Source organism: Clarias gariepinus, chromosome 5 (assembly GCF_024256425.1).
Source record: "Clarias gariepinus isolate MV-2021 ecotype Netherlands chromosome 5, CGAR_prim_01v2, whole genome shotgun sequence".
NCBI classification, from domain to species: Eukaryota; Metazoa; Chordata; class Actinopteri; order Siluriformes; family Clariidae; genus Clarias; species Clarias gariepinus.
Window position 1 is genome coordinate 21265266 of NC_071104.1, and position 26571 is coordinate 21291836.

Sequence of the window (26571 nt, forward strand, 5' to 3'; positions counted from 1 at the left end):
GAAAAATATATATAAAAGGTTTATTGTAATTAGTAATATTACATTGTCACCAATAAACACCTTGAGTTCAATGTTTTTAAAACATTGATTTAAAGTTTTATTTTTCAAACTTATATTAGATTACAGAAAAGTTATTTTTGTGGAGTCAGTACAATTGTACTTTTTTTTTTCAGGGGAGTCCAAAAAATATATATATATATGCCATACAGGGATACTAATCATACATACTCCGTAGTGTTACTGACCAGGAAAGAAAATGAGAAACTAATCTTTAAGGTTCGATTTCCTATAAATTTCAGTGGATAATAAAGTTTCTCTAAATCCTGATGAGTGTCAGTTGTAAAACACAAAAAGAAACAACAGGGGAGGTTCACCTCCAAAGCTCAAACAACAACAAAAATGGCTGTTCAACAGAGCTCCCTACAACAGCTGCCCACAGAATAACAGGAAGCCACACACACACACACACACACACACACACACACACACAGGGAAGAGACCTACAAAAAAAGCCATGAATTCCTCCAATCTTACAAAAAAAGTGTCCGTACATCCAAAGACTTGCCCCGACGGGGTGAAATGGTGGCTGGCTGTGCTGATTCTTAGCGCCTACAGTCTAAGAGGTGGCAGCCATCCGACTCTTCAGAATAATCCAATAAGCCAGAACAAAAAAAAAAAAAAAAAAAAAAAAAAGTTGTTCAAAAGCAGATAATCTACCCATGTTATACAGCGGTCACACTACACATTCTCCAACAGCAGGTTGGGGTCTGACTGAGAGGCTTTTTTTATTTTTCATTTTTAAGTCATGCTAAATCCAGCAGATACTGGATGGCATAGTGCTACAACTTCAAAGTCCAAAAAAAAAGAATAAAGCCTTTTTTTTGTTCTGAAAACTAGAGCGATCAGGACCAGATATCTGCACTAGCACAATGTTGAGATTTAACAGCCTACAGCCATACAGCAGAAAGGGCTGGATGATATCAAAACACCTCTTTAAAGCCCATGCTTCTCAATGCCCTTCGAGATAAAAAGAGAGAGGGAAAATTGAAGGTGTGCTAGTAACAGACAGGGAGAGGGACCTTGTGTGTGTACATTGAACCCCATGAATATAGCTGTTGAATGAAGTGTGGCCTGAGAACGTTAGTCATCTTCATCATTTTCATCATAGTCATCGTCGTCATCGTCGTCGTCCATGTAAGAAACTGGGGTCTCGACCCGAGAACCACTATAGTGCGAGTCATTAGAGCTGGAGGCCATTGTTGCATCTGCTCCACTTTCACTAAGGACAGAAAGGCAGCAGATAAAAACATTACCACCAAGTTCTAACTGCACAAGTCCGACAATCCATGAACAAAAATACTTGTCAATTCTACTGGCTGGCACTGTGTGTGTATCAATTTGATGAAGCAGAACATCTGACTCACCTGCTGATATGATAGCGACCTCCATTGGTAGATGAAGTCCCCGTCATGTAGACGTTACTTATTGGACCTTGTGCCATTTCTGCATAACAAAAGAAAGTTGTGGCATACTGTGAATAGTTTAACAAAATTTTTTTTTTTTTTTTTACAACCTACACTACTTCATTAAAAAGTTACTTGCACAGCAGGGCCAGATTTAATAACTTTTCCCCCAAATATCAATGTAACCAAATGAAAACAAATGTGAACAAGTCTCCACAACTATTCTGTCCTTTCACATCTGAAAAGTCAGATAATAAAAAAAATTGTCTAACATTTAAGTTCAAAACACATGAAACATGACCTGGTTTTTTTTATATAAAGATCATCAGGAAAATAATCTTTTGTTTTATATCTACAGTTATACAACTTCAACCATTATTTTATTCAAAAGTTCAAAGTAAGTGCCACAATCCACGAGTATATACTGTACGTATCCGGGGCTTTGACAAATGTTTAAAACACTCAGAAACTAGAATGTGTGGAATTCTGTTTACCAAGCAACAGATGACTTTACTTTTAAGCACAGTTGTTCTCTGATAGCTTGTTGTACACATTAGCATGTTTTGTTCCATAGACTCTTTAAATTCCTTAAACAAGGCAATAATCTCTTGACAAATCATTCAAACAATTGTTTCAGTTAAAAAAATTTTTTTTAAACATAATTTCTATTTCTCTTTTAAGCATGGCATGGTCCTCATCAGCAACTTGACAGCGGAAGGTTAGAGCAAATGGCACACAGCCAGACAGTTAGAATGTTGCTGCCACCATGAGGTAAAGTGAAGAGTTACATGTTGAACGCATGGTCAGCAGTACTGAGGAGAGAGTAACAGTCTGCCAAAACCCACACTCAAAACCAGTCACAAAAAGACTTTGATTGCATCAATTACGGCTCTGCAGCCAATCATGGCATCTGTGAGTTTACGCAAGCGGAAGAAGCAGATAGCGGATGCGCCCCCTGTAGGGTGCTTTAGCGAGTAGTTCGAAAAGATGTGGTTGGCTGGCGTCACATGGTTCGGAGTAAACGCGTGGTAATAGTAGCCTTAACGTGTGAGCCGTCTATTGACGGGGAGGAATTGCATACGACTAAAATTGTGGAGAAAATCCGGAAAGAAAAAAAAAAAACTACTTTTACGCTTGTTAATTACACAAATTGTCGGTTGCTAACTGTTAGTCAACAGCTCTGACAGCGGTGGTTAGTTCCAACAGACATAAAAGAAAATGTTGGTGATGCAAAATAACTGGTTAAGTTAATAATAAATGCTGTTGGTGGAATTGTTGTATAAAGCAACTTCACACTCGAGGTTGTGCAGTTGTGATGAATATCAGCATTGCTATGATGCCTTTAGGACTGCATTCTTACACCCAAGACCTCATCACAGCCATGCTAATTTTTAAGCACAACAGCATGACCTTGAGTGTAATATTGCTTAATTAAATAAAGATTTGTAAGAAGCCAAAAAAATATTAAGAAATAGTTAACCATGAAAAAACGTTTGATGTATATAAACCTAGGCAGATCGCTTTTATTATGCAGCAATATTTCCAGCAGTAGCCACTTTTTTGATGCAAAAGTTCTTTGTTTTGTGGCTATAATAAATGTACATGTTAATAAGTAATAAAGTACACTACATGTTATAAACAAGTGCACCTGCTCATTTACACAAATATCCAATCAGCCAGTCATGTGGCAGCAGCATGATGCGTCATGCAGATCTTTCAAGACAAAACTTAAGTTAAAAGTTCATAATAAATTGCTGGAATGAGCAAGAATGTAATCTCCATAACTTTGGCCGTGACATGGCTCTTTGTACCAGATGGGCTTCTTTGAGTATTTCAGAAATGGTTGATCTCCAGGGATTGTAATTACCATCAATCTCTACAGTTTACACAGAGACACAGATGTCAAAGAAGATTATCCAGCATGGATAAAATAACAGGAAAACTACAGCTCAGAAAAACATCTAAGAATGCTTAAACTATCAAACCTTAAGACAGATTGGCTACAATCATGGAACAACATTTACAGTGTCACTACGGTCACACAAGAACATGAATCTGCAGATATAGAGCTACTGTAGTCACGTGAAACAAATGATTTACATGCCTGCTATTTTGTCTGACAATCATGCCTGCCACAGGTAATAGCTTTATATATATTATGCTCCACGCCCTCATCCAGTAGGGGGCAGCAATGCACCTACCAAAAAGTGAGTGTTTGCAGATGAAACTGTCTTTCCTTCAAAAAGGTGATTTATAATTAAAATTTATTCAACTTCTGCAAGTGCACCTACAGTAAAAAAAAAAAAAAAAAAAAGTAAATTGATTCTCAATTGAAAATTGGCACATCAAAAACAACAAACAAAACATCCATCAAATTGCATAATCAAATAAATCACAGCTTTACAAAATACCAGATCACAGTGCTCGTTTAGAAACTCAAGTACAGTAGATCCTTGGATTGCAAGTAACTTGGTCTGTTAACGTTTTGCAAGAGGAGCAAATTTTCTTTTCAATTTAAATGATCACAGTCTTGAGATACAAGTTGTACGCATGCTTTGTCCGCAGAGCGTCACATGATCACAACTGAGTCAATGATTATTCTTTCACGAGTGCTGCGCTCTGTAAGAAAGCAGAGAGTCCGCTAGTACGTGCAAGCGTCATTAGAGAGGTTCCATGACGCGCAAACAAACTAACAATCACCGACTCCATACAGAGAGAGAGAGAGTAAAAATAAAACACATTAACCTGCACTTTAGCTTTAAAAAGAATCGCAACAGGGCAGTGTTTCTATTAGAAAGAGAGAGAGGTTTTGAGGTTTTAAACTCACTTTATTGTTACATAATTAAAAGAGACTTATTCTGCCAGATATATACAAATTTACATATAAACACAATTAAACATATGTACATTTTTTTTAATAAGTAAAAGAAACCTGTGACCCTCCACCCCACCAACACCTTCAATTTAATTTTTCCTTTCATTTTAAGTTCAGTCATGCGGTCTTATAGTTTTTGGTTTGTTTAGCTTTTGTCCATTTTTTCTTCCTCCTGAGTGTCGGTGAGTTTTTGAGATTCTTTTTCTTCTGCTTTTGCCTTTATCAATAACATTCTTTCTAAGTGTTTCTTTTTTAAGTCCGGTATTTGTAGCTGTTTTAGTCCCTTTAGATGTCTGTGGCTGTGACTGGGTTTGAATCTGCTGTGCTGCATCCTGCTTCTTCACTCAGGGTCTGACTGCGGGTTATGCGTTTTCTGGTGTGTTTTGTATTGAACACTTTTCTTTTCCTCCTGGTTTTTATTGCAGTGCGTTTTTTTTTAGGTGTCGGTGGTGGAGTGTTGGTTTGTAGTTGCTGTATTTCCTCTGTACTGGTTTTAGGGGAGGAGTCTGTGTTGGGGCGGGGTCACTATCTGCGGTGGATACTACTGTACTCACAGTGTTTACAGTAGTATCGCTGCTCATATTGTCTGCTCCCGGCGCGGTGTGTCTCTCTGTGGTGGTGGTGGTGTGTTCAGAGCTGACCTGTTCGAGTTACAGCTGCGGTGTGTCGCTGCGGCCCACTGTGGACCTTGCCTCTCCGGTGTTCTCTGGCTGACTGTCCTCGTGCGCTGCCGCTGTATCCCGGGCGTGTCGCTGTGCAAGCTCCCCGGCTGCACGGCTCCGTGTGAAAAGCTCAGCCTCTTGTGTCCCACGTCCCCGCACTTGAAGCACCTTAGCGGCTCCGTGTTGGCGAAGACGGTGTAGCCGCTGTCCCCCTCTTTACATTTAAAGTTCACATCCAGGGTCTGATCTTTGTTGTTTAAGATCATTAGCACCTGCTTGCGGAAGGACAGGACGTGCCGCATGTTGAAGCTCTTACACCCGAAACGGGCCAGCTCCTTCATTATAGCCTCGTCCTTTATGAACGGAGGCACGTTGGATATGACCACCCGCGCCACGGGGGCAGACAGAGGGGTGATTTTAGCAGCGGCTTCTCTCACACATATTCCGCTCCGTGCCAGTGTGCTCGCGAGGTCAACCCTGGGAGGCAGAGTAGATGTTATCACACCCGACCTGCTCCCCCACCACTAGCAAAATGTCCTCTATCGGCACGCCGTCCTCCGGGATGCACCTGACGCCATGCCGGAGAGACAAATTCTCCACACCGGCCTTAGAGGTCATGGTGCCTGTTCACTCTCTCTCCCACTTTAAACTGTATACTTTTTAAGTGTAACACATTCACTCTTAAAAGAAAAGAAAAAAATAAATAAATAAATAAACAGTCTTTCGGAAAAAAATGCTGGGCAGGACGCCAAACAGCCTTCTGCACGCTCGCTCACACCCAGCGTATGCGCAGAGAGAGAGTATATGTGTGAGAAAAAGTTGTCCTACACAGTACCCCTCTACCTCCTCTTGCCTTCACTCACACTCTAATGGAAACACTGCTTCATCGCGATTATTTTTAAAGCTAAAGTGCAGGTTAATTTGTTTTATTTTTACTTTACAGCAGTGATTCCGTTAAGTGTGCATGCACTCGGCTGTCATTAGAGAGGTTCCTTGTTAAAGAAGTTTCCCGATAGAGCAGTGTTCATGTCAGTGAGTGTTTGACAGAGAAAACCGTCCCACACAGTGCCCCCTCCCTCCTCTCAAATAAGAGAAGAGGGAGGGCTACTGTCCAAGACGAGATGAGGAAGGGAGAGAGAGTCATTCCTCCTCCCATCTTACTTTAGCTTTACACACATACATAGTGCATGCGCAAAAAACACTGCTCTGTCACGATTTATTTTTACATTTTGTATAAATTATTTTTATATGTATATTTTTGGGACGTGGAACAAATAATCAGAGAGTTTTTTATTCTATTATTCTATTATTTCTTATAGGGAAATTCAATATACATGAGTGCTTTGATATACAAGCATACTTTCAGGACAAATTATGCTCCAATCCAAGGTTTGACTGTAATTGGATATTCCCATAAACTCATACTATTATACAAGAGTTAATTCCGACCAATAAAATCTGAGTTCAGTCAATCCCAATAAAAAATTAGTAAAATAAATACTGCATTCATTGGGGCGTCAGAAATGATTGGAAAAAAAAATTTCCTTAATTAGAAAAATCTTGAGAACTTCGAAAAGCTTTAATATTACAAATCCAAAACATTGTTGCAGTAATGTTACTGTACATTTTATTTTTGTAAATTAAAAAAAAGCACAAATCAGGAAATGAGAGACCACCGCGACGTTCAGCAAATGTTTTACAGCAGTTGCGTGTAAAGGGGGAAACGCGTCAAATCTATTGAAACATTTGAGGGCACATGGAATAAACTTAAAAGCAGAGGGATGCACCGTGTTTGACGGCTGGCGCTATCTGCATGAATGACCCACAAATGCAATGCAATGTGGATGCAAATCCTGCATTCATGCTCAAAAATGGTGAAACGATTTGTAAAATACTATTGTAACATGGATTCTGTTTATAATGATGGCTTTCCAGGTAGTACTACAACAGTGACCCCATTTACCATTGCAAAGAAGGCTAATTTGACCAAGGAGAATTTTTTTACTTTTTTGTTCAATAAAAATGTATTCTTCTAAGTCATCCATCATCATTTTGTGGCTTTTGTAAAGTATCGGTTCAGGTACTGTTTTGGCACCGGTACTGTTTTAAAAGTATCGATTTGGCACCGGTATCAAAACAAACCCCAACCCTAATGTTAGTAGACAGTATCTTCAAGAAATTCATAAAAACCTGTCAAATCAAAACACGTCAAGGGCAGGGCCAAAAATACGTGTGATCTCTGAGTCCTCAAACATCACCGTATTAAAAACTGTCATGCTTCTGTAGTGGATATTATGATGTGGGCTCAGGGACACTGGTAAACCTTTGTCCAATAACACCATTTGTCACTGCATTTACAGATGCATCTTTGAGCTTAAGAAAGCTATAAATCAACACTGTCTAGAGGTATCAAAGATCTCACTGGACTATCATGTTTGAGATATGATCAGCATCAGGTCCAAAAGATAGCATTAGTCATGGTATGGGTGTGTCCAGAGCCCATGGGCTGGGTAAAATGCATCTCACATTTAATACATGGCATTTCTGCACATTTAATGCAGACAAGTATGTTGTTTTTAGAGCAACATATGCTGCCAACCAAACACTATCTTTTTCAGAGACATCTCTGAATTTTTCAGCAGGACAATGCTAAACCTCATCCTACTCAGATTACACATGCAAGGCTGTTAAAGACCGAGTGCAGGTGCTAGACTGGACTGCCTGCTCCAAATGAGAATGTAAGGTGCATTATGAAGTGCAAAATATGACAACAAAGAGCCTGTACAATTGCACTGCGCTGAAGACCTGCATAACAGAAGAATGGGGGGGAACCCGCTTGTGTCTATAGTGTCCAAATCCTTAAAACAAAAAGATGTTATACAGTGACAATTGTCAACTGTTTGACTTGACAGCTGTCATACCTGCTTATTTAGCTGATTAGCATGGATGACAGTATGATTGTAAAGAATAGGGGAAGGAAAAAAGACCTAATTTAAGATGTGTAGAAACAGCAATTTAACAATAAATAGCAGAACAAACCTAACTGAACCTTAACACTAATGAAAACATCAATATAATGAAAGACCTGCCCCAATTTATCCCCTGCATGTACTCAAAATTTACCATCATGATGCATTGTGCATTACGTTTGCTAAATTTTAGTTTGGTGCTAATTAACAGTGTTGAACTTATTTCAGGTTGTGCTACAGTAGCTGAGATAAAATGGTCACCACAATTGCCAGTGATCAACAGGGGCTCATCTTTTACAAGGATTAGCCTCGTCTCCCTGCTGGATGGGTGATAACCACAAATCTCTCATTTCACCCATACAGAGCCAAACTGATAACACAGCCTTCCAGGTCTGACCACATATGACATCCAAGAGCTCAATAGTGGTTACAGGTTTAACAAACCTGACAGTTAAAGAATGTAAATTAATTTCTTTTATGACCGTTCATACACTTTTTGATCAACAAATCTATCACTTTTTCATGACGCAGATGTCGCTGCTCTCTTGAAAATCTGATCACATCACACCAGTCCTCAGGTCCTTACACTGGCTTCCTGTAACATTTAGGATAGATTTTAAAGTACTTTTACTTGTTTATAAATCACTTAATGGCCTAGGACCTAAATACATTACAGATATGCTCACTGAATATAACCCTAACAGACCACTCAGATCGTTAGGTTCGAGTCAGTTATAAATACCAAGGGTTCACACAAAACAAGGGGAATCCGCCTTTAGCCATTATGCTGCCCGCAGTTGGAACCAGCTTCCAGAAGAGATCAAATGTGCTAAAACATTAGTCACATTTAAATCTAGACTCAAAACTCATCTGTTCAGCTGTGCATTTATTCAATGAGCACTGTGCTACGTCCGAACTGACTGTACTATCTTATGTTTATCTAATTTCTTAAACTGTTTTATATTTATTTGAAATTATGTTTTTATTAGTTTTACTTAGTCTTTTATTTTTATTTTAATAAAATTTTAATTAGTTTAAAGTTTTGTTGCAAACTGCATTTATTTTTATTTTAAATGAAATTTAAAAGTTTGTTAAAATATCTTATTGCTATTATCTTTTATTTCATTTCATTTTTATTTTCTTCTTCTATGTAAAGCACTTTGAATTACCATTGTGTATGAAATGTGCTATACAAATAAACTTGCCTTGCCTTGTTCAGACATATGAAGCATTAAAGTCACATGGTTTACTTGTCATCTCGTCCAATATTGATTAGCATGAAAACCTCTTAAATCAGACTAGATTATCTATTATCTGCAAAATTATTTATTAACATCTTACTTTGAACCACAAAAACTTAAAAATTCTACAGTAAAATACATGGATCTTTATTGTGAACATAGTCACTGTGAAATAACACACAGGGGTCTGACTTCCTAGCAATTTGTAATGTCTTTAATTGCATCAATATAGGTCATTTAATTATACTGACAGATCCAGTGCATTTGAAATCAATTAGTTAAAAATTTATTTAATCTTTATTGTAAGCATACAGGAGGTGACTTAACTGATACAGGTAGCTTTGAGATATTGAATCATTTTTATTGTAGCAGTAAGATACAGTTTGTACATTCAAATTTTAGAGACTTCCTTTATGAAACAATTTGTACTTGATTAATAAATAAGTGTTAGTAAAATTATTCTTATTTAGATTAATGTTTTTAGATTTTCCCATTTTTATGTAAATTACTTTAAAACCCTTTAGTTCTTATACTCAGATACTGTGAATTATTGTATGCTGGTTTTGTTACTGATTTTATTAAGACTATCATTTTATATAAATTCTTTGCTTGTCGCTCCCTGTTGGCTGTGCTTTTACTTTTTAGCATCTAAGCAAAGTTTTTACTAAGTGTACACAGAAAGCAAGAAAGTCCCTAGGTACTGGAGCTGTTCTGACTGCAAAAGAGGACTCAGTAATATACTGTTTTCAACAGTGTGGTCAGGAAGCCAATGAGCCAGTGTAGTTGTTTAAATTATGTGACAAGCAATTAACATATTTCAAATAACAGAGTGCCAAGAAACAAAGTGCTGTATAAATGATTGTATGAAAAGCAACTCACATTTAGGGCATCTACACAACTGAGCAGTTAAGGGTTGAGCGCCTTGTTAAAGAGCTCAGCACCTTCATGGCACTGGGATTTGACCTCACAACCTTTTGACAATGAGCTACCACTCCTCAATTTAAATCTCTATGGTACGCACACATGCATGCACACACCCCCCCAAAGCTGGCCTGGGGAAACCTAAAACAAATGAATTAGGGATGCACCGAAATTTCGGGCGCCGAAAATAAAAGCCGAAATTGTCGCCACGCCTCTCCCATCCTCCCGTCTCGTTCGCGCTGTCATTACGCATCAAACACGGAGTATGTCGGCGGTTTGGAATCACTTGGAAGTTTTGTTATTGTTAAACAGCCTTATTACTGTTATTTATTATCAATAAAAGTTTGATTGCTTAATTAATTTGAAGTTTTTTTAATACAAACAAAAATAAAATATTTTAAACAAGTTTTTTAATGAAGCCATTTTCGGTTTCGGTATCGGTTTTCGGCCAAGTGCATCCAAAAATTTCGGTTTCGTTTTCGGCCCAGAATTTTCATTTCGGTGCATCCCTAAAATTAATATCTCATCAAGCTCAGCACAAAAAGTAATGGGCCACTGACCTGTAACATAAGGCTCCAGTGCTTTAGGCACTAGGCTCCTGGCGACCTTGAGGTCTTCAGCAGAGCATTTGCCAACCTCCAGGCCACATGCCATGCCCATACGTTTTAATACCTCAATGTCATCGTGGATCTCAAACATGCTGTCAAAGTTGAAGAGGTACTCAAACCTGAATGGCAGCGCAGAAATGACATGTAAGAAAAGTAGGAATAAAGAAACACATGAAGATGAACAAATCATTTAAACCAACACTAAGCATGTCTTACTAATGGATTTTTTTATTGCATAAGGATTTAACTGAGGTGGAAATAAAACATTCATGTTTACTTGTCATTGGAGATGCTGCAGTCAATGACGGTTTTCTTGCTGGTGTTAATGATGATAAAGGGAAGGTGAATGACAGAATTTTCTGGGGGTGGTCTGTTTGTTTGCTGTTCTGTTTGACGGTTCCGCTGCACAAGGTTCTTAAAAGCTATTTGCTACACACATTAGGAAAGTACAGTGCATTGGTTTGAAGAATAATCACAATTACAGTATCTAAACAGATGATGGTTCCATACTGTGCTAGTTACCTGTAAAATTAGTTCTTGGAGTTGTGACTGTTTTTGCTTGATTCTTTCCAAACGTCTTTGCCTCTCCACCTGAAAGAGAAAAGGCAACACATAATGTTGGACTCAAATGTGTTTTAACAGATATATTCAGTAGCTCATGTATTTGTTGGTGGACAATCTTTGCTCTAATACATTGCTATAATAATGCAATAACGCAAAACCTCCAGAAAGAAGTCCTCAGGTTCGATATTAAGGATGTTCTGTGTGTCTGCATTTACAGATTAATATTCATCCACGGGCAATCAGACTTGATTATCTGTGTGGAATCACTTATTTTTCTAGTCTTTCTATTGCTTCTTAGTGTGTTCATGCAGTACCCTGATCTGTTCCGTTTAACATGTGTACAGATGAAATAAAAAACTGTCACACTTTATGAGCATTAAATTATTCATCACTTCTGTCTATTTTGCCAGGTTTATATGTGGTTGCTTCTTCTACTTTTCATATTACCGGAAAGGATTTCCATGAGACTGTGGTACATAGCATTGGGAATGTCTGTTTGGCAAAAAGATTGCTAAGATAGGGAGTGCAGACATTTCCCCAGGTATGGAGACCTGCGATGCAACTGACCCTCCAAAAGATGTTCAGTAAAAAATTAAGGTCAGCGCCCTGTGAAGGTCACTCAGGTTCTTCCACTGCAAGCTTGGCAAACTGTATTTTCACCCACCCCGTTTTGTGCTGTAAGATTTTTGTGCTTTAATCATACAAAGACATCCAATGGGAGAAGCTCAGTGGTTAAGGCATTGGACTATGGCTCAGAAGGTCCCACAACCACCAGGTTGTCGCTGTTGGGCCCTTGAGCAAGGCTCTTAACCCTCAACTGCTAAAATGTATAATGAGATAAAATGCAATTCACTATGAATATGGGCGTATGCCAAATGCTAAAATTTAAATGTAAATCTAACACAATCCAATGTCCTTAAAATTTAGTTTAAAGAACTACATATGGGTGTGGTGATCAGGTGTCCACAAACGTTTGGCCATGTAGTGCATTTTGTGAAAGCATAGATAAAAAGCAATTTAAGCAATTATTACACCTTTCACTGGTTATACTTGTAGGGTAAAACTGATCAGTCCATCCTGACTTTAAGCACTGGTCAGCTGCAGACTGAAGACAACAGCCCACAGAACAAAATTACCCACCTCCAGATTCTGGCACTCCTGGGCTGAGTTGGTGGGAAGCCCAATCCACTTGATCTCCTTCTTCTCCTTCGAGATTATGTTCATAGCCATCAACACATTAAGGGCGTCATATACACGTCGCCGAATATTCTTCTGATCATACACTTGCTAAGAAGGAAGAGAATACATGATTAGGAATAAACAAAAATTCCACAAATTATAATTATTATTTTCTCTAATAATTATGTGCCATATTAAAAGTGAGACAATTTATTAATTCAGTGTCTAATCATATACCATCTGACAAAATATCTGTAAGAGAGTTGGAATGGAATCTTTACAGTTTGGGATTAACTAGACTTTAGATGCCAGTACTTACATTGTGGCAGAGACGCACGCTAAAAAGAAACACTTCAGTTTTCTGAACAACAAATAATATTGTAGGAAATGTCAATAAAAAAATTTGGTGTACTGTGAAGGTAGCTGAGGAACCAGAGCAAGTCCCAAGAACACAGGATGTGCAGCAGGAATAAGTCCTGGATCTGACACCATTCATTTGCAATGCAAAAATACAGACACTTGTGTGTACATAGAGGCAATATAAAATAATTAACAGTCTGTTTTTGAAAGGTGAGAGAAAAACAGAAGACTAGTTAAGATAGGCTGGTCTAAATGAAATTACATTTAAAAACTCACCGCATCATTTGGGGAGATATGATTGTCACCAGAGCTGAATTCGGCCACCAGCTCATCTGCAACTTCATTATATGTGGTAACACCCTTTTTCTGTACTTTTTCACAAACCTTCATAGAAAAATGTCTCAGACCTTTCCCATTCTTTTCCCCTTTCTTACTTCTTTTCCTGTGGACACAGTATTAACAATCCTTAACTAACATTTGACATTAAAATGACAGAAAGGTACACCAGCACTGCCATATGCATTACGGTAATCTGCTTATATTACAGTTAACTTTGCATATTTTATGGTATAATTCAAAAGACACAATATAACAAATGAATGTTAATGTTAATTTAACAAATGCAAATAAGACAGCATCAATACCAACTCACCCTGAGGACCATGGGGAAGCATCTGGAGGTTGGCTCTGGGTGATGAACTGAGAGCTGGGTGTGTGAGGACTGTTCATTAAAAGCACGTTGGATCCGCTTGGCCTTTGAGGTGTCCCAATGACCTGGACATCATACAGAACAAGGTCAAATGTTCAAAATGGCTGCCTGACAAAAGGATGCCATCATAAACAGACAGCTTGTTCCTTGAGAAAAAGGTTCTCATATGTACCAATCATATATAGAGTATCGCTACCAGGGTCAGTACAGCTCTGAATCAGAACAATGATGCAGGTTCCGCTTTACCATCAACAAGTATGTGATGTTTATTGACTTAAAATCTTGCAGGTGAACAAAAAGTTTGCAGTCATCACATCTTTTAGGTTTTACATAATGTGTAAACAAAACTTGCAAGGATTCACTTCTGTGTCCAATCCCTATTAGTCGATACTTATTACTTTCATATTGGCATCACTTTGTAAGTGGGAGTGGGATACCAGTGGTGCTGACACCACTGGAATCCCACTTGGAACTGCCAGATTCATCATAATACTGTGCTTCTGGTGTTGAAGATGGCCCGTATGTTAAGTTAAGTTTTTCTGGACGTGTGGATCTAGAAGTTCAGAGTTAAGATGTGATAACTAAAAATACTTTCACTTGATATTAATGAAGATGGCTTTGAACTGCGCTGGTACAAACTATTTTTCTTTGCTGGCTTATGACTGCAATCGTCGGAATAGTTTTAGGATTTAACCTGCCACGATCAGTTTTGTACCCAAGTCTCCATTAGTGAACAGTTGGGAACCTAAACAAAAATGACTCAATGACTTCTGTTATACAACTGCACTTTTCACCTTATGGAACAAAGTTCCCTTTTAATTCTGGTTCTACTCTCTCCCTCATGTTGTCTCAGGGAGTTTTTCCTTGAAACTGTCACCTTTGGCTTGCTCATAGGGACATGATAAAACGTAAAACAAAAAACTATAATAATAATTATACTATAGCTGTAATAATAATATTGCCCCAAAACCAAAAACCTATGATAGATACAGTGTGGGTTTATGTAATGTTGCATTTGATCATTGTCCTACTTACCATCTGAGGAGCAATGTTGACATTTGATGGGCCAAGTGTTTTTGGCAAAAGTTGTTTTCCTACTGCAACTGACTGTGGATGAACAGTCACCAAAGACAAGACTCCTGAAAGAAATGTGCAAAATCCATTTTACCACTCTTTCTTAGCATGAAAGAAAACACTACAAACATCGCACAAACTATGTAGATACATATAAACTTTCTAGCGATAGAGTCTGCCATGTGCCTTACCTTTGGCTGGACTCAGATTCTGGTCAATGAAAACCTTCAACTCCCCATTGGCCTCAATCAGACCAGCCTGTTGGGAGAGGGGGGAAGTAACTGGCTGATGAGATCCATGGTTAGACTGTAGTTTCCAAGCAATGACAGAAGTCTTATACATGCACCCAATATTAAAATGAAACACTTACATCTTTGGCCATGATCCTCGAGGAAGAGGAGCAAAGGCTGGGTCTAACCAGAGAATCAGAGCTGAATGATCACACCAGTGTACACCTGCAAAAGAGACCATGCTTGAAACCAACACAAATATAGCTTGATTAAATTAGCAAAGTCTAGCATTTCTCTAGCATTGTGGTATTATACGGGTTCGGTTGAGTGCATGCACCAGGAAATCTAAACTGGCCTTGTAACTTTTAGCTGGTCTCAAAAGGCAGGGACTGCATTACACTAGGCCGCGGTTTGCTTTCAGGAATTTAGTCACAACTTATACACAAACACGGCTGAGCTCTCTTTATATAAAAAAGACGACCTGTAATATGTGTGACTTGAAGTAAACATTTTTCTCCACCGATTTAACCCAAGTACTGGGGCATGCTCGAGCGATTTTAAACACATCTGCGTGTGCACAGTTAGCGAAACGTTACTTAAACCAATCGATATTACAAAGTTTTTCTTGTTCGTGATTACTTGTTTTTCACACAGGTGAAGTGCCTCGCTGTAACCTTGTTTGTTTGTGGGACTTTTCGAAGTTTGTCAACACATTGATGAGATGTAAGATGCGAGCTAACAGCGGTATTATGCATCCTTGTTCCAACCTGCTCCAGAGGGGGGGAAACCGTCAACAACCACCACCATGGTCAGACAGGCGGTACAATGTGGAGCATGCTAACAGAGTTAGCCGGCCAGCTAGCTAGCTGCTCTGGAAACACGTTGTTTTGCAGCGAATGCTTCATTTAAATGCACAGAAAACGCGCTCGCTGTCGGTCACCCGCTCCAAAGCAGAAGCCGTCAGACCGAAGCCAAGCTCAGGGCACAGCCTGGTGATCAGAAAGTAAACTAGACAAAGTTTGCAAGTGAACTTAACGCCTTAACACTGTTCTGAGCACCCTACCTTCTTGGGTCCTGGGGTTTTGTTGGCATAGCTCACTAGCTAGCTTAGCTTTAAGAATAGAGGAAGAGGAGGTCTGAAAGCCCCTCTCAAAACAGGAAACAATAATCCAATAACTGCTCGGTTAAAAGTTGGCATTTATACCCAAACCTTGCTATAGCAATCAATCGGGTAAAAGTTTTTAGCCTACACCGATTAACAGTTCACCCCTGAGTCTGAGCTCTTTATTTCTCCAGCAGCTAGCCATCAACAAAATGGATGCGAACAAGACAGCAAGACAGCAGCTGCTTATCGCCAGTCAGCATTAATGACCACAGATTAGACTCAAATTGAGGGGAAAAGACACTATTCCGAACCAGTGTATTCTATTCTTTTCGTTTCTATTTACAGAGAAAGTAACGTATTGTTTGTAATGTCTTAAATCTGTTCCTGTTAGCGAGCGTTTCTTACCTCGGAGCTCACAAAACTGCGAATATGTAAACTAAACTGAAGAATAACAATATTTCTTCAACCGAGCAGCAGGTCATATTTACACCGGGTGTCTGTGTTAGGAAAGCAGAGGAGCAAAGAAATGTCTCAGCCCGGTGCTTTTGCTAGGTCAGCCATTTTTACATGCTAAGCCAAGTGGTGTTCCTCGACTGTTCATGTGTCTCAGGCCTGATGATGATCAACCTCTGATTCTCCCAATGTATATTAATTCATACTAATATTTCAGTTAAACATCCGTTTAACTAGCCGGTTGATCTGTAAACAACATAAACCTTGAAGATACCTAGTCAGATATTAACATTTGTATTGTTGATTAGCCAACGTGATAGAAGAATTAGCTGGAAATCCATCAGATCTGGTGATCTAACAAGATCAGGAAGAACAGTGAGTCTCGGTCCTGTTTCAACTTTAACGTTTTAATCTGTAAAATAAATAACATACAACAAAAGGGTGCATGTTACTACCTCGATCTTTTTGTTGCTCGCATGTGCACACACACACACTGTATGGAAGTGAAGACAGCTAGTCGGCGACGCAAACGCCTGAGGTTAGTCTATGTCTGAATCTGGCGACAGCTAACTAGCCAACAGTGAGCTAACTGGAAACTGCAGTTAGCCGTGTAGCTTCAGTGCTAATGCTGATGAGAGGTAACACCCGTGTCCAAGTGAACCTACATGCCGCTTGTGCTTCAGTTCCAGAAGTAAAGATTCATCAAACTGTGCTAATGCTAATCCCAGTGTGAAGCAGCTTACAGTTGAGTGCATTCACGCTTTGTCCTCTGTGATGAACCAGCAGCGCTGAATGAACCAAAGCGTAACTGGTGTACAAACTACTCCCTCTCCGGTCCGAGCGAAAACTGAGCTTGGCGGTGTCCACCGCACACCGCAGCTGATTGGACAACAGCACCCGTGACGCTACGGAATCGTTTCCCCCCCGAGGCCACGCCCACAGCGCGCCATGATTGGTTAATAATGTACATTTCCGCTGATAGGACTCTCTTATTGGGCAACTGTGTCAAGTTCCGCCCATGTGGCCAGCGCTTTTGGGATTATTGTCGTGACAGCACAAAAGCTAAGGTCTAAGAAGTTAAAATTTAACGTTCACTTATAAACCTGAGTTAATTAATTTATTGGGAAAACATGATAGTATATACAGTAGATATCACATGTATACATAATGTTTAGGATATTAGAATATTTAATTAAATAAATTAGAGAAAAGAGAATTACAGTATTGTCATTCTAGCACCAATACTTTTCCAACCAGTTTCCTTTTTGGGGAGATAAAGCTGCTTTAAAGCAATGCTCCAGTGGTTAGCATTTTTTATTATATTTTCCTTTTTTATTCATATTTATTTATTATTGATAAGCTTTTATTTTTATGGTCACAGGCAGTCATATTATAAGCGTTTCACTGCATATCGTACTGTGTACGACTGTGTATGTGACAAAATTTGAAAAAGCACTGTGTCTCGCAGCTCCAGGGTCCAAGTTCGATTCCCACCTCTGGATCTGTGTGCATGGAGTTTGCTGCAGTGGATTGACACTAGGGTGTACCCTGCCTCGTGCCCTACGTGTCCTGGAATAGGCTCCAGGTCCCCTGCAGCCCTACTGTATATACAGGATAGAGAGATACAGACAATAAGTGGGTGGTACAAAATCACTCACTAGTAGGCCAAAAATAAAAAAAAGGTACAGTAAAAATAGAGCCAAAACTATTTATACACACTTTAGGAAAAAAGTATAAATATTTTAATACTTAATTTATTGTTAGTTATATATTGATACATATAATAATATTAATATTATATTAATGTAATATACAATGCCTTGCAAAAGTATTCACCCCCTTCTCTTTTTTTATGTTTTGTTGCCTCACAACCTGGAAATAAAATGAATTGTGTAAAGGTTTGCATGATTTAATTTGCAATCAAAAGGTGGCTCTACAAAGTACTTACCCCCCCCCCCCCCCACCCACAAAAAAAAAAAAAAGGAAGTACTTTGTAGAGCCACCTTTCGCAGCAATTACAGCTGCAAGTCGCTTTGGATAAGTCTCTATTAGCTTGCCACATCTTGCCACTGGGATTTTTGGCCATTCAAGACAAAATTGCTTCAGGTCCTTCATGTTGGATGGTTTCCCACTTGTATCCCTGTATTTAACACCATCCATCTTTCCATTGACTTGGATCAGTTTCCCCGTCCCTGCTGCTGAAAAACCATCCTCACAACACGATGCTGCCACCACCATGTTTTTGGGGTGATGGGATGTGTTGGGTTTGCTCCAGACGTAGCATTTTCCTTGGTGGCTGAAACGTTTAATTTTAGTCTCACCTGACCAAAGCACCTTCCTCCATACATTTAGGGAGTCACTCACATGTCTTTTGGCAAACTCAAAATGTCTCTTCTTATTTTTACCAAGTAATGGCTTTTTTATGGTTACTTTTCCATAAAACTTAACTCTATGTGCAGCTCTTTTAGAGTTACCTATGGTCCTCTATGATTAATGACCTCCTTGCCCAGTCTGAGAGTTTTTCTCCCTCTCTTTGGCAGGTTTGTTGTGATACCATATTTTTTCCATTTAAAGATGATGGATTTTAAGGTGCTCCAGAATATCATCAAACATCTGGATACTTTTTATAACCCAACCCTGACTTGTACTTCTCAACAACTTTTTCTCTGCCTTGCTTGGCACACTCTTTGGTCTACCTAATGTGGTGCCTCTTGCTTAGTGGTGGTGCCTCTGGAGGCTTTTCAAGGTGTATTTATACTGACAGATCATGTAACACATGTGAACTTAATTTCACTAATTACGTGACTTCTAAAGGTAATTGGTTGCACTAGAACTTTTGAGAGGCTTTATAGCAAAAGGGGTGAATACACACCTGCCATTTTTCAGATTTAATTTTTTTTTTCTCATTTTATTTCACCAACTTAGACTATTTTGTGCAGATACATTACATTAATTTACAGGTTATGATGTAACAAAACATGAAAAATGCCAAGGGGGTGAATACTTTTGCAAGGCACTGTACATCATATTTTATTTTTACTGAAGTGTGTATATATTTTTTTTTACTGACTCACTTGACAACAAGATACAAAACAATTTATAGACACTGCACTAGTAGATCCACTTAATACTCCACAATAAATACTATGCAACCGTTTAGCCTCTACATACATTGCAGTATAAAACAAACTTAGAGAACATAAACAACACAAGGACCAAAGAGGAACAGTTATGATTAAAATCTTTTCATCATAAATAGCAGCTTTAAAAACTGACTTTCCTCATATTGTGTTCACAAAACACATCGTGTAATATAATCATTTGCCATATCTGCTACATGATGTATAATGCTTTTTGGGTGGCTTGTAAAAATGGACTAACAGGGCAGTCATGATACATACAGTGTGATACATGCCATCTGTGAAACCAAGATAACAATTTTAAACTAATCACCACTTGGCCATGTATCCTCGCATAAACTTGTACAAAGTTCACTGTCATCATGTTAGTTTTCTGCAGTGTCATGGCACAGCCTAATTTCTATTAAAAAATTTTTTTATCTACACTGAATTGATAATAATTACACATTAATAATTTCTGATATCCAATATCCAAATCAATGTGTGTGTGTGTGTGTGTGTGTATATATATATATATATATATATATATATATATATATATATATAAATTTGTATATTGTAAGAGAAAGAAGGAAGAAATAGAGCAAGAGCAACTAGTTAAGGCATTGGCTACAAAGACACTAAAATCATTAATAGGTAAACAAACATTTTAAGACAAATTTACAGTACATATGAGGAGAGTTTAAGTCCAACTGGGACTTTTGAGTGTGTAAAAAATACCTCTTATCTCTTTACATAATCCCCTGATACACTAATACACTTATCCCAGTGTTGTAGTACTAGTACTTGGATAACATCAGTGTAGATAGTTTTTTCAGTACACCTGAAGATCGAACTGCCTGCTTCATGTCTGAAACACTGGCCTCCCAGGAACTCTGTTAATAGCCCAAACATTGTTGAAATCACTTAAAGCAAGGTCAGGACTATACGCAGGTGGTGTGATGTGGGTAATTGTGTGTACAGTTGATGTCATCTATAAATGTCAAGTGATATTACATCTTATATATTCAATTGATCCAAGCAGATTTTTTCCTTTATTGAACCTGTAGTAAAATCACCCTTGGTCTGAAATCAGCGGTGGTCAACTTACCACATCATGTTGTGACTTCAGTCGTAAGGTAAGGACAGGTAAGAGCTTATCTTCCACTCATTTCTCAACATGGGAGGCATGCATGTTTTTAAACAGAAGAGCAGCCACGCGATAAAACCTAAATATCCTCACATTTTGTAGTACTGCAAACATTGTTATTATTAGTATTGTTCAACAACATATAGTACTTCTTATTTCTTAGATCTAAATGATGATCCAGCAATACTGTATGGCTATTTCAAATTTAAATGCCGAATATGGGTATTCGCTTCGAAAAACTACAATTCCCAGAAAGTCGAAGTTTTAGTGCGCATGCGCGGTGCTCTTCTGGCGCATTCCCCCTTGATGTTCACGCGCAGCCGTATATGGGGACTAACAATTTGGTCAAACAGCGGGTGATAAAAATGGTAGGTGATCTGGAAATGACAAAACGCTGATATTTGCAGGAGCTGTGCGCGGAAACAGAGGGATGTCGGAGGCGTGTAGTAGTAGCGCCACTCAGACGTCAGCCTCCTCCAGACATTAGTGCAGATCTGTTGTGAGCAGGAAGGTCAGTTGTTGATCCTGGAGTCCGCTGGCGCCCTGGACGTACCTTTCCCTTTTTGGCGTGTAGTGTACACTAGCTAACTACACTCGTTTTTCGAGGTTGCTCAGCGACAGACAGACAGGCTGTTGTGTTTCGGTAGGCTTAAACCAATCCTTGCGCGTTTTGTAATGAAGGGGAGGAAAGTGAGCGCTGTGAATGTGTTTCCGCAGGCTAAAACAGAGCAGTTTGATCCAGGACACTGAATACTATAACTGTAAACTGATATACAGCATATAACTCTGTTTTACTTTATTGCTGCATGTCTACACCAAAGGTTGACGTTTTTTTTTTTATCCCTGTCTGTCATGTATTGTAAAAAAAAAAAAAAAAAAAATCACAACTAAAAGCTGTGAAACATCCAGACTAATATCTGATACACGTCTGCAGAATATGGTTTGTTTTTTGCTGCTGGGAGCTGTTGGGGTCTGTCAGCTCATATTACCACCACATGCTCCTTCAGCATGTGGCCTGTCACACTTCACTCCATGCCTCCTGATAGAAAACTAACAAATGTCTACGCTTGCTTAATGTCTGTTTGTTTTGTCTGTTTTGGTAATAACCTCCAAAAATAGTCTTCCTCTTTCTGTCTTTCATACATCTTCTAACTGTCCTGTGTCTTTGACTTTCTTGATGTGGGTGGTTTTGTTTCTTGCCTGTCTCTGTTTGTACACACTGTTGACTGTGCTGCTCCGTGTGTCGACGTGTGTGACTGAGAGCTTCTCCTCTGTGCCTGTTCAGCATAAGCTGAAATCTTCACAGAAGGACAAAGTGCGACAGTTTATGTCCTTCACGCAAGCAGGCGAGAAGACAGCTGTGTACTGTCTTACTCAGAATGACTGGAAACTAGAGGTGGCCACTGACAACTATTTCCAAAACCCGGATCTGTACTTCAAGGAATCCATGAAAACCTCAGTAGACCGAAAGAAGCTGGAGCAGCTCTATAACAGATATAAAGGCAAGTGCACCAGCTCTTCTTGCATATCCTGTGAGTTGGGTCCGGTATGTTAACCTCTCCCAAGTATGTGGCAATTGCTTATCATGGTGTTGCTTAACACAGATTTAATTTAAGCCTAAATGTAAGATATTCTTCCTCTTAGATCCCCAGGATGAGAACAAGATTGGGATTGATGGAATTCAACAGTTTTGTGATGACCTTAACCTTGACCCGGCCAGCATAAGCGTTCTTGTAGTAGCATGGAAGTTCAGAGCAGCAACCCAATGCGAGTTCAGCAAAAAGGAGTTCCTTGATGGCATGACTGAACTTGGGTGTGTTTCAGTGTAATCAAATGGTTTTCTGACCCTTCGAACACCATCACCTGCATAATTATTGTTTTATCCCTTTAGACTGATCTTTCACTCTAAAACAGATTCAATGACTAGTGCTTCAGGGTGATGGTAGTTTGTGTTATAAAAATTATTATTTGAATCTACACAAAATTACTCATTTGTCTTTGTAAAAATGTCATATAAGTAATTTACAGTTATGATTTTTGGAGGTGCTGCTTTTTAAGTTGTGTTTGAGACAAACATGGCTTCTTTCTATTTATCTGTAGATGTGACAGTCCAGAAAAACTCCGTAGTCTGCTTCCTCGATTGGAACAGGAACTGAAAGACAGTGGAAAGTTCAAGGACTTCTACCAGTTTACGTTTAATTTTGCAAAGAATCCTGGGCAGAAAGGTTTAGGTAATTTTAGAAATGAGAATAAATAATGCAACTACTATTTAAACAAATTACTGACATAAGTACATTTATTAATTGCTTGCTTTTTATTTTAGATTTGGAGATGGCAGTCGCTTACTGGAATCTAGTTCTGATAGGCCGTTTCAAGTTTCTTGACCTTTGGAATAAATTTTTATTGGTAAGTTTCCTTAGCTTTTTTTTTTTTTTGCCTAGCAAAGTAAAATGCAAAGTATCATTTCAAGCAATTGACATAAATAACCTGAGTTTTCCCCCTCTAAACAGGAACACCATAAGCGATCAATCCCCCGGGATACCTGGAACTTGCTTCTAGATTTTGGCAACATGATTGCGGATGATATGTCAAACTATGATGAGGAAGGTGAGCATGTTTAACCCACGAGATTTCAGTCCATCTTTAACATGTCTAAAGCAGAACTAGCATTAGCTAGCCCATAAATATCATGCACTCCCAGGCACTGAGCAAGCTAAAACTATATATATTAAAACAACATTATTACAACATTATGTTTCATGTAAAGATGATCAAGGAAATAAAACAAGGATAGTAGGCATCCCAGTCTCGGTTTAGGTTTTTTACCTTAATTTTAAGAAAGCTGAGGGAAATTTTTTGAACATTGTGAACTTGTTACATGGTTAAGTTATCTCTTTATTTTAGGTGCATGGCCGGTCCTAATAGATGACTTTGTGGAATTTGCTCGGCCGATCGTGACTGGATCAAAGCGCAAAAGTGTATAGATGTATTGATGGTGGCATTTTGACGCCATGGGTTTGTGTTGCCTCACTGACTTCAGTTTATTTTTTAAAAGACTTGTATGAAACACATACAAAAAGGAAAACATGGAGAAACACTTGAAACCGGTGAGATTGTTGAAGAGAAAAGGGGATATAAGGGACTCAAACCTTCAAGCAATACAAAGAAGAAGAAAAAAGCAGGTGAAAGTGGGATACTCAAAATTTCTTTCAGAGCTGTCACATGCACAATGTCAGCTGCTGCTGCTGGCAAAGTAATCCTATCCAGAGACCCTGAGGGATTCTGGAGGATCTCTGCAAATCCTGTACCTCATTCCCATTGCAGACAATTACACACTTGCACACCTCCCACATTTACATCCATAAATCATAGAAAACTAGAGGAGTATGAGACAAAATGTGGTTCAAGAGCCCTTTTTCCAAGCATGCGTACCTCCAGTAGGACTCGACAAGATGAATTAATCAGATGCACTTTTAAAACCAGAGCCCCATGGACAGAGCAACATGCAGCTCATGCCACCAGCACACTTGTTGCCGTTGTAAAATACTGTAGTGGTATGTACAGAAATAAATATTATAAATAAACAATATTTTATAAAGTATAAAAGAACCATTTATTAATATGTGGAGAACAAATTGTGTAAATGAATTAATGACATATTCAATGCATCAATCACATAAGGTTTCATTTTTCGACCACATATTACACTCTGCTGTCTTGCAGAATCTGTTGTGACAAGAATGCCATTCAGTGTTTCTCAGTTTTGTTTACCAGATGCCAGAATTATGTTATAAAATAAATTATTGCCTCAATGTATATCTGGATTTCTCTTTTAAGTACTTAAGTTTTTTTTTTATTTACTTTTTAACAAGAAAAAGCCTTAATTTATTCCCCATGTGTAATTTTAAATAGAAAACAAGACAATAATAAGAATTAGCTGTTAGTAATAAATATGTCATTATTTGTTTAAATGTCATGTAGACAATTTACCTGTTTTTAGGTTTCCTAGTATTGAAGATCAAGTATATATTGCTGTTTTTGTGTGACCACCACAGCAGGTAGTGTTACCACCTTATAGCTCCAGGGTCCAGAGCTTGAATTAATTCAATTCAATTTTATTTATATAGCACTTTTAACAATGGTCATTGTCCCAAAGCAGCTTCACAAAAAAAATTGATAGAATTACTGTCTATCGTGTGCTAGTAGGTGGATTGGCTACATCAAATTACACTTGTGTGTGCCCTGAGTTGGACAAATACTGCATCCAGAGTATATTCCTACCTCCATGCGTTCATGGAGCCACCACAATTCTGATCATGTAATTGAAGGAAAAAAGGAATTATTTTGCATTATATTGTCTTTAGAAACATACCAATGTTAAACTAGCGTCAGATTTACTGTGTGAGATACTTCTCTTAAATGAAAGTGTCTGAAATACAGAAAGATAGGGTCATAGAACTTGCACTATATGACCAAAGGTATGCGTCAAACCAATATATTGATTATAAAACCCTCATTTCAGATTTATTCCAACCTTTGTGGTAATAATACTCTCTAACCTTTTAGGAACGATTTACTTTAAAATGAAAGTAATTAAAAATAAATTACTCTTTAATAAATAATGTAAATAAATTAATAAAAATTGCATAAATACTAATCATTTAATAAATAAATTACTTAAAAATGTTAGTGTGTGGCTGGGAGATTTGATTTGAATTCGGCCCCAAGATCATTAGTGAGATCTAGTACTGATATGAGAAAGCCTGGCATGCAGTCAGGGTTCCAGTATATCCAAAGGGTGCCCAATTGGGATGAAATCAGGGCTCTAAAGGACAATTAAGTTCTTTTAAATTAAGTCACATGTGGCAAACCACGTGTTTGTTTCCCACCCATGCACAGGGACATTGTCATGCTGGAACATTTGTGAAATTGTAATGCTACATTATAAAATTACGTACTTCAAATTTGATTGCAACATTTTAAGGAAAGCTCATCTATGGGTGTGACTGTCAGGTTTTCACTTACATTTAGCTATAAACTGTACATTTTTAGAATACAAATATTTCTCTTTGAAACAAATCATAACATAACTTTTACCACTAGATGGCACCAATACAGCTGTCTCAGTAAACATTTAATCCATATTGTGGTTCATAGATACACTAAATAAAGTAAAATTTCATCAACATTGTTTCGGGCTAGGTTATTAGTGTGCTAAAAATGGTTTTAAATACACTCATAACATCACTTAATGAATAAATACACAGAGTAAAAGCATTATAAGCATTTCACTGCATATCATACTGTGTATGACTGTGTATGTGACAAAAAAGAACTGAATTTAAAAATAAAACATCTTTCAGAAGATGCACTTCTTCTTTTGTCCCAATCATTAAATTGAACTGTGGATGTTAAAGCTAAAAAAATAATCCATTCATTATCTTTAAAAATGAAAGAGACTATCAATAAAAAAAATCAATCAAAGGCGAAAAAACATTCCATTGTCCAGTTTTCTCACTGAACAATGGTGTGACCTACCATTGCAACATTTTTCAAAGTTGAAGAAAATGAAAACATAGCCTTTAACTCAGTAATAGAAGGCTGTGGGGTTTTAATATATACAAATGTTATAAGTGTATATGATTAGTTGATTAGTTGTTTAGGAAGGACATTCGACATGACACCTGTGAAAAATAACTTTTTAAATATCTGAGGTGGTGAACACGAGCAAGGGAAAAATCCAAGGTACTAAAAAAACTAATAATAATCCTCCTGTACGAGGATTTATTATTATGAGTGAAAGAACTTTTCAAAACCCCAAGTCTTTACCACCATGTCCGGTCCTTATTGTTACAAATTCCTAAAATGTCTCTGACTTAGCTGTCAAAA

The 26571-nt window shown here is 38.1% G+C and overlaps 2 protein-coding genes across 9 annotated transcripts; one reads left to right on the forward strand and one right to left on the reverse strand.

The window, feature by feature from the left end:
- Nucleotides 1-20: 20 nt before the first annotated feature.
- On the reverse strand, nucleotides 21-17282 carry tfdp1a (transcription factor Dp-1, a). Of its 6 annotated transcripts, none has more exons than XM_053497080.1 (12): nucleotides 17157-17282; nucleotides 14996-15080; nucleotides 14817-14883; nucleotides 14587-14690; nucleotides 13495-13616; nucleotides 13119-13284; nucleotides 12444-12590; nucleotides 11262-11330; nucleotides 11017-11168; nucleotides 10692-10858; nucleotides 1425-1503; nucleotides 21-1279 (listed from the first exon to the last, which is right to left on the reverse strand). In XM_053497080.1, exons 2-12 carry the CDS (start codon nucleotides 15005-15007, stop codon nucleotides 1141-1143), a joined length of 1224 nt encoding a protein of 407 aa, XP_053353055.1. In that variant the 5' UTR covers nucleotides 15008-15080; nucleotides 17157-17282; the 3' UTR covers nucleotides 21-1140. The 6 variants fall into 6 exon arrangements, with proteins under 6 accessions (XP_053353055.1, XP_053353054.1, XP_053353056.1 ...); XM_053497079.1 differs by having other exon boundaries at nucleotides 17079-17271; XM_053497081.1 differs by having other exon boundaries at nucleotides 17075-17271.
- Nucleotides 17283-20978: 3696 nt separating this feature from the next.
- On the forward strand, nucleotides 20979-24498 carry dcun1d2a (DCN1, defective in cullin neddylation 1, domain containing 2a). 3 transcript variants are annotated; one of them, XM_053495785.1, is made up of 7 exons: nucleotides 20979-21050; nucleotides 21968-22184; nucleotides 22327-22495; nucleotides 22783-22913; nucleotides 23006-23088; nucleotides 23193-23289; nucleotides 23587-24498. In XM_053495785.1, the coding sequence occupies exons 1-7, from the start codon at nucleotides 21009-21011 to the stop codon at nucleotides 23664-23666; spliced, it is 819 nt and encodes a 272-aa protein (XP_053351760.1). In that variant the 5' UTR covers nucleotides 20979-21008; the 3' UTR covers nucleotides 23667-24498. The 3 variants fall into 3 exon arrangements, with proteins under 3 accessions (XP_053351760.1, XP_053351759.1, XP_053351761.1); XM_053495786.1 differs by lacking the exon at nucleotides 20979-21050 and adding an exon at nucleotides 21069-21193; XM_053495784.1 differs by lacking the exon at nucleotides 20979-21050 and having other exon boundaries at nucleotides 21061-22184.
- Nucleotides 24499-26571: the final 2073 nt, after the last annotated feature.

What these genes read in the sequence shown, in the direction of transcription:
- dcun1d2a (XM_053495784.1), top strand. Translation starts at nt 21,860, where the DNA reads ATGTGGGTGGTTTTGTTTCTTGCCTGTCTCTGTTTGTACACACTGTTG. An exon ending in GCTCTATAACAGATATAAAG is followed by an intron (nt 22,185 to 22,326) that starts GCAAGTGCACCA and finishes TCTTCCTCTTAG; the next exon opens with ATCCCCAGGATGAGAACAAG. An exon ending in TCCTGGGCAGAAAGGTTTAG is followed by an intron (nt 22,914 to 23,005) that starts GTAATTTTAGAA and finishes TTTTTATTTTAG; the next exon opens with ATTTGGAGATGGCAGTCGCT.
- tfdp1a (XM_053497080.1), bottom strand. An exon ending in AGGAGTGCCAGAATCTGGAG is followed by an intron (nt 11,331 to 12,443) that starts GTGGGTAATTTT and finishes TTTCTCTTTCAG; the next exon opens with GTGGAGAGGCAAAGACGTTT. An exon ending in GGTCGCTATCATATCAGCAG is followed by an intron (nt 1,280 to 1,424) that starts GTGAGTCAGATG and finishes TTCTGTCCTTAG; the next exon opens with TGAAAGTGGAGCAGATGCAA.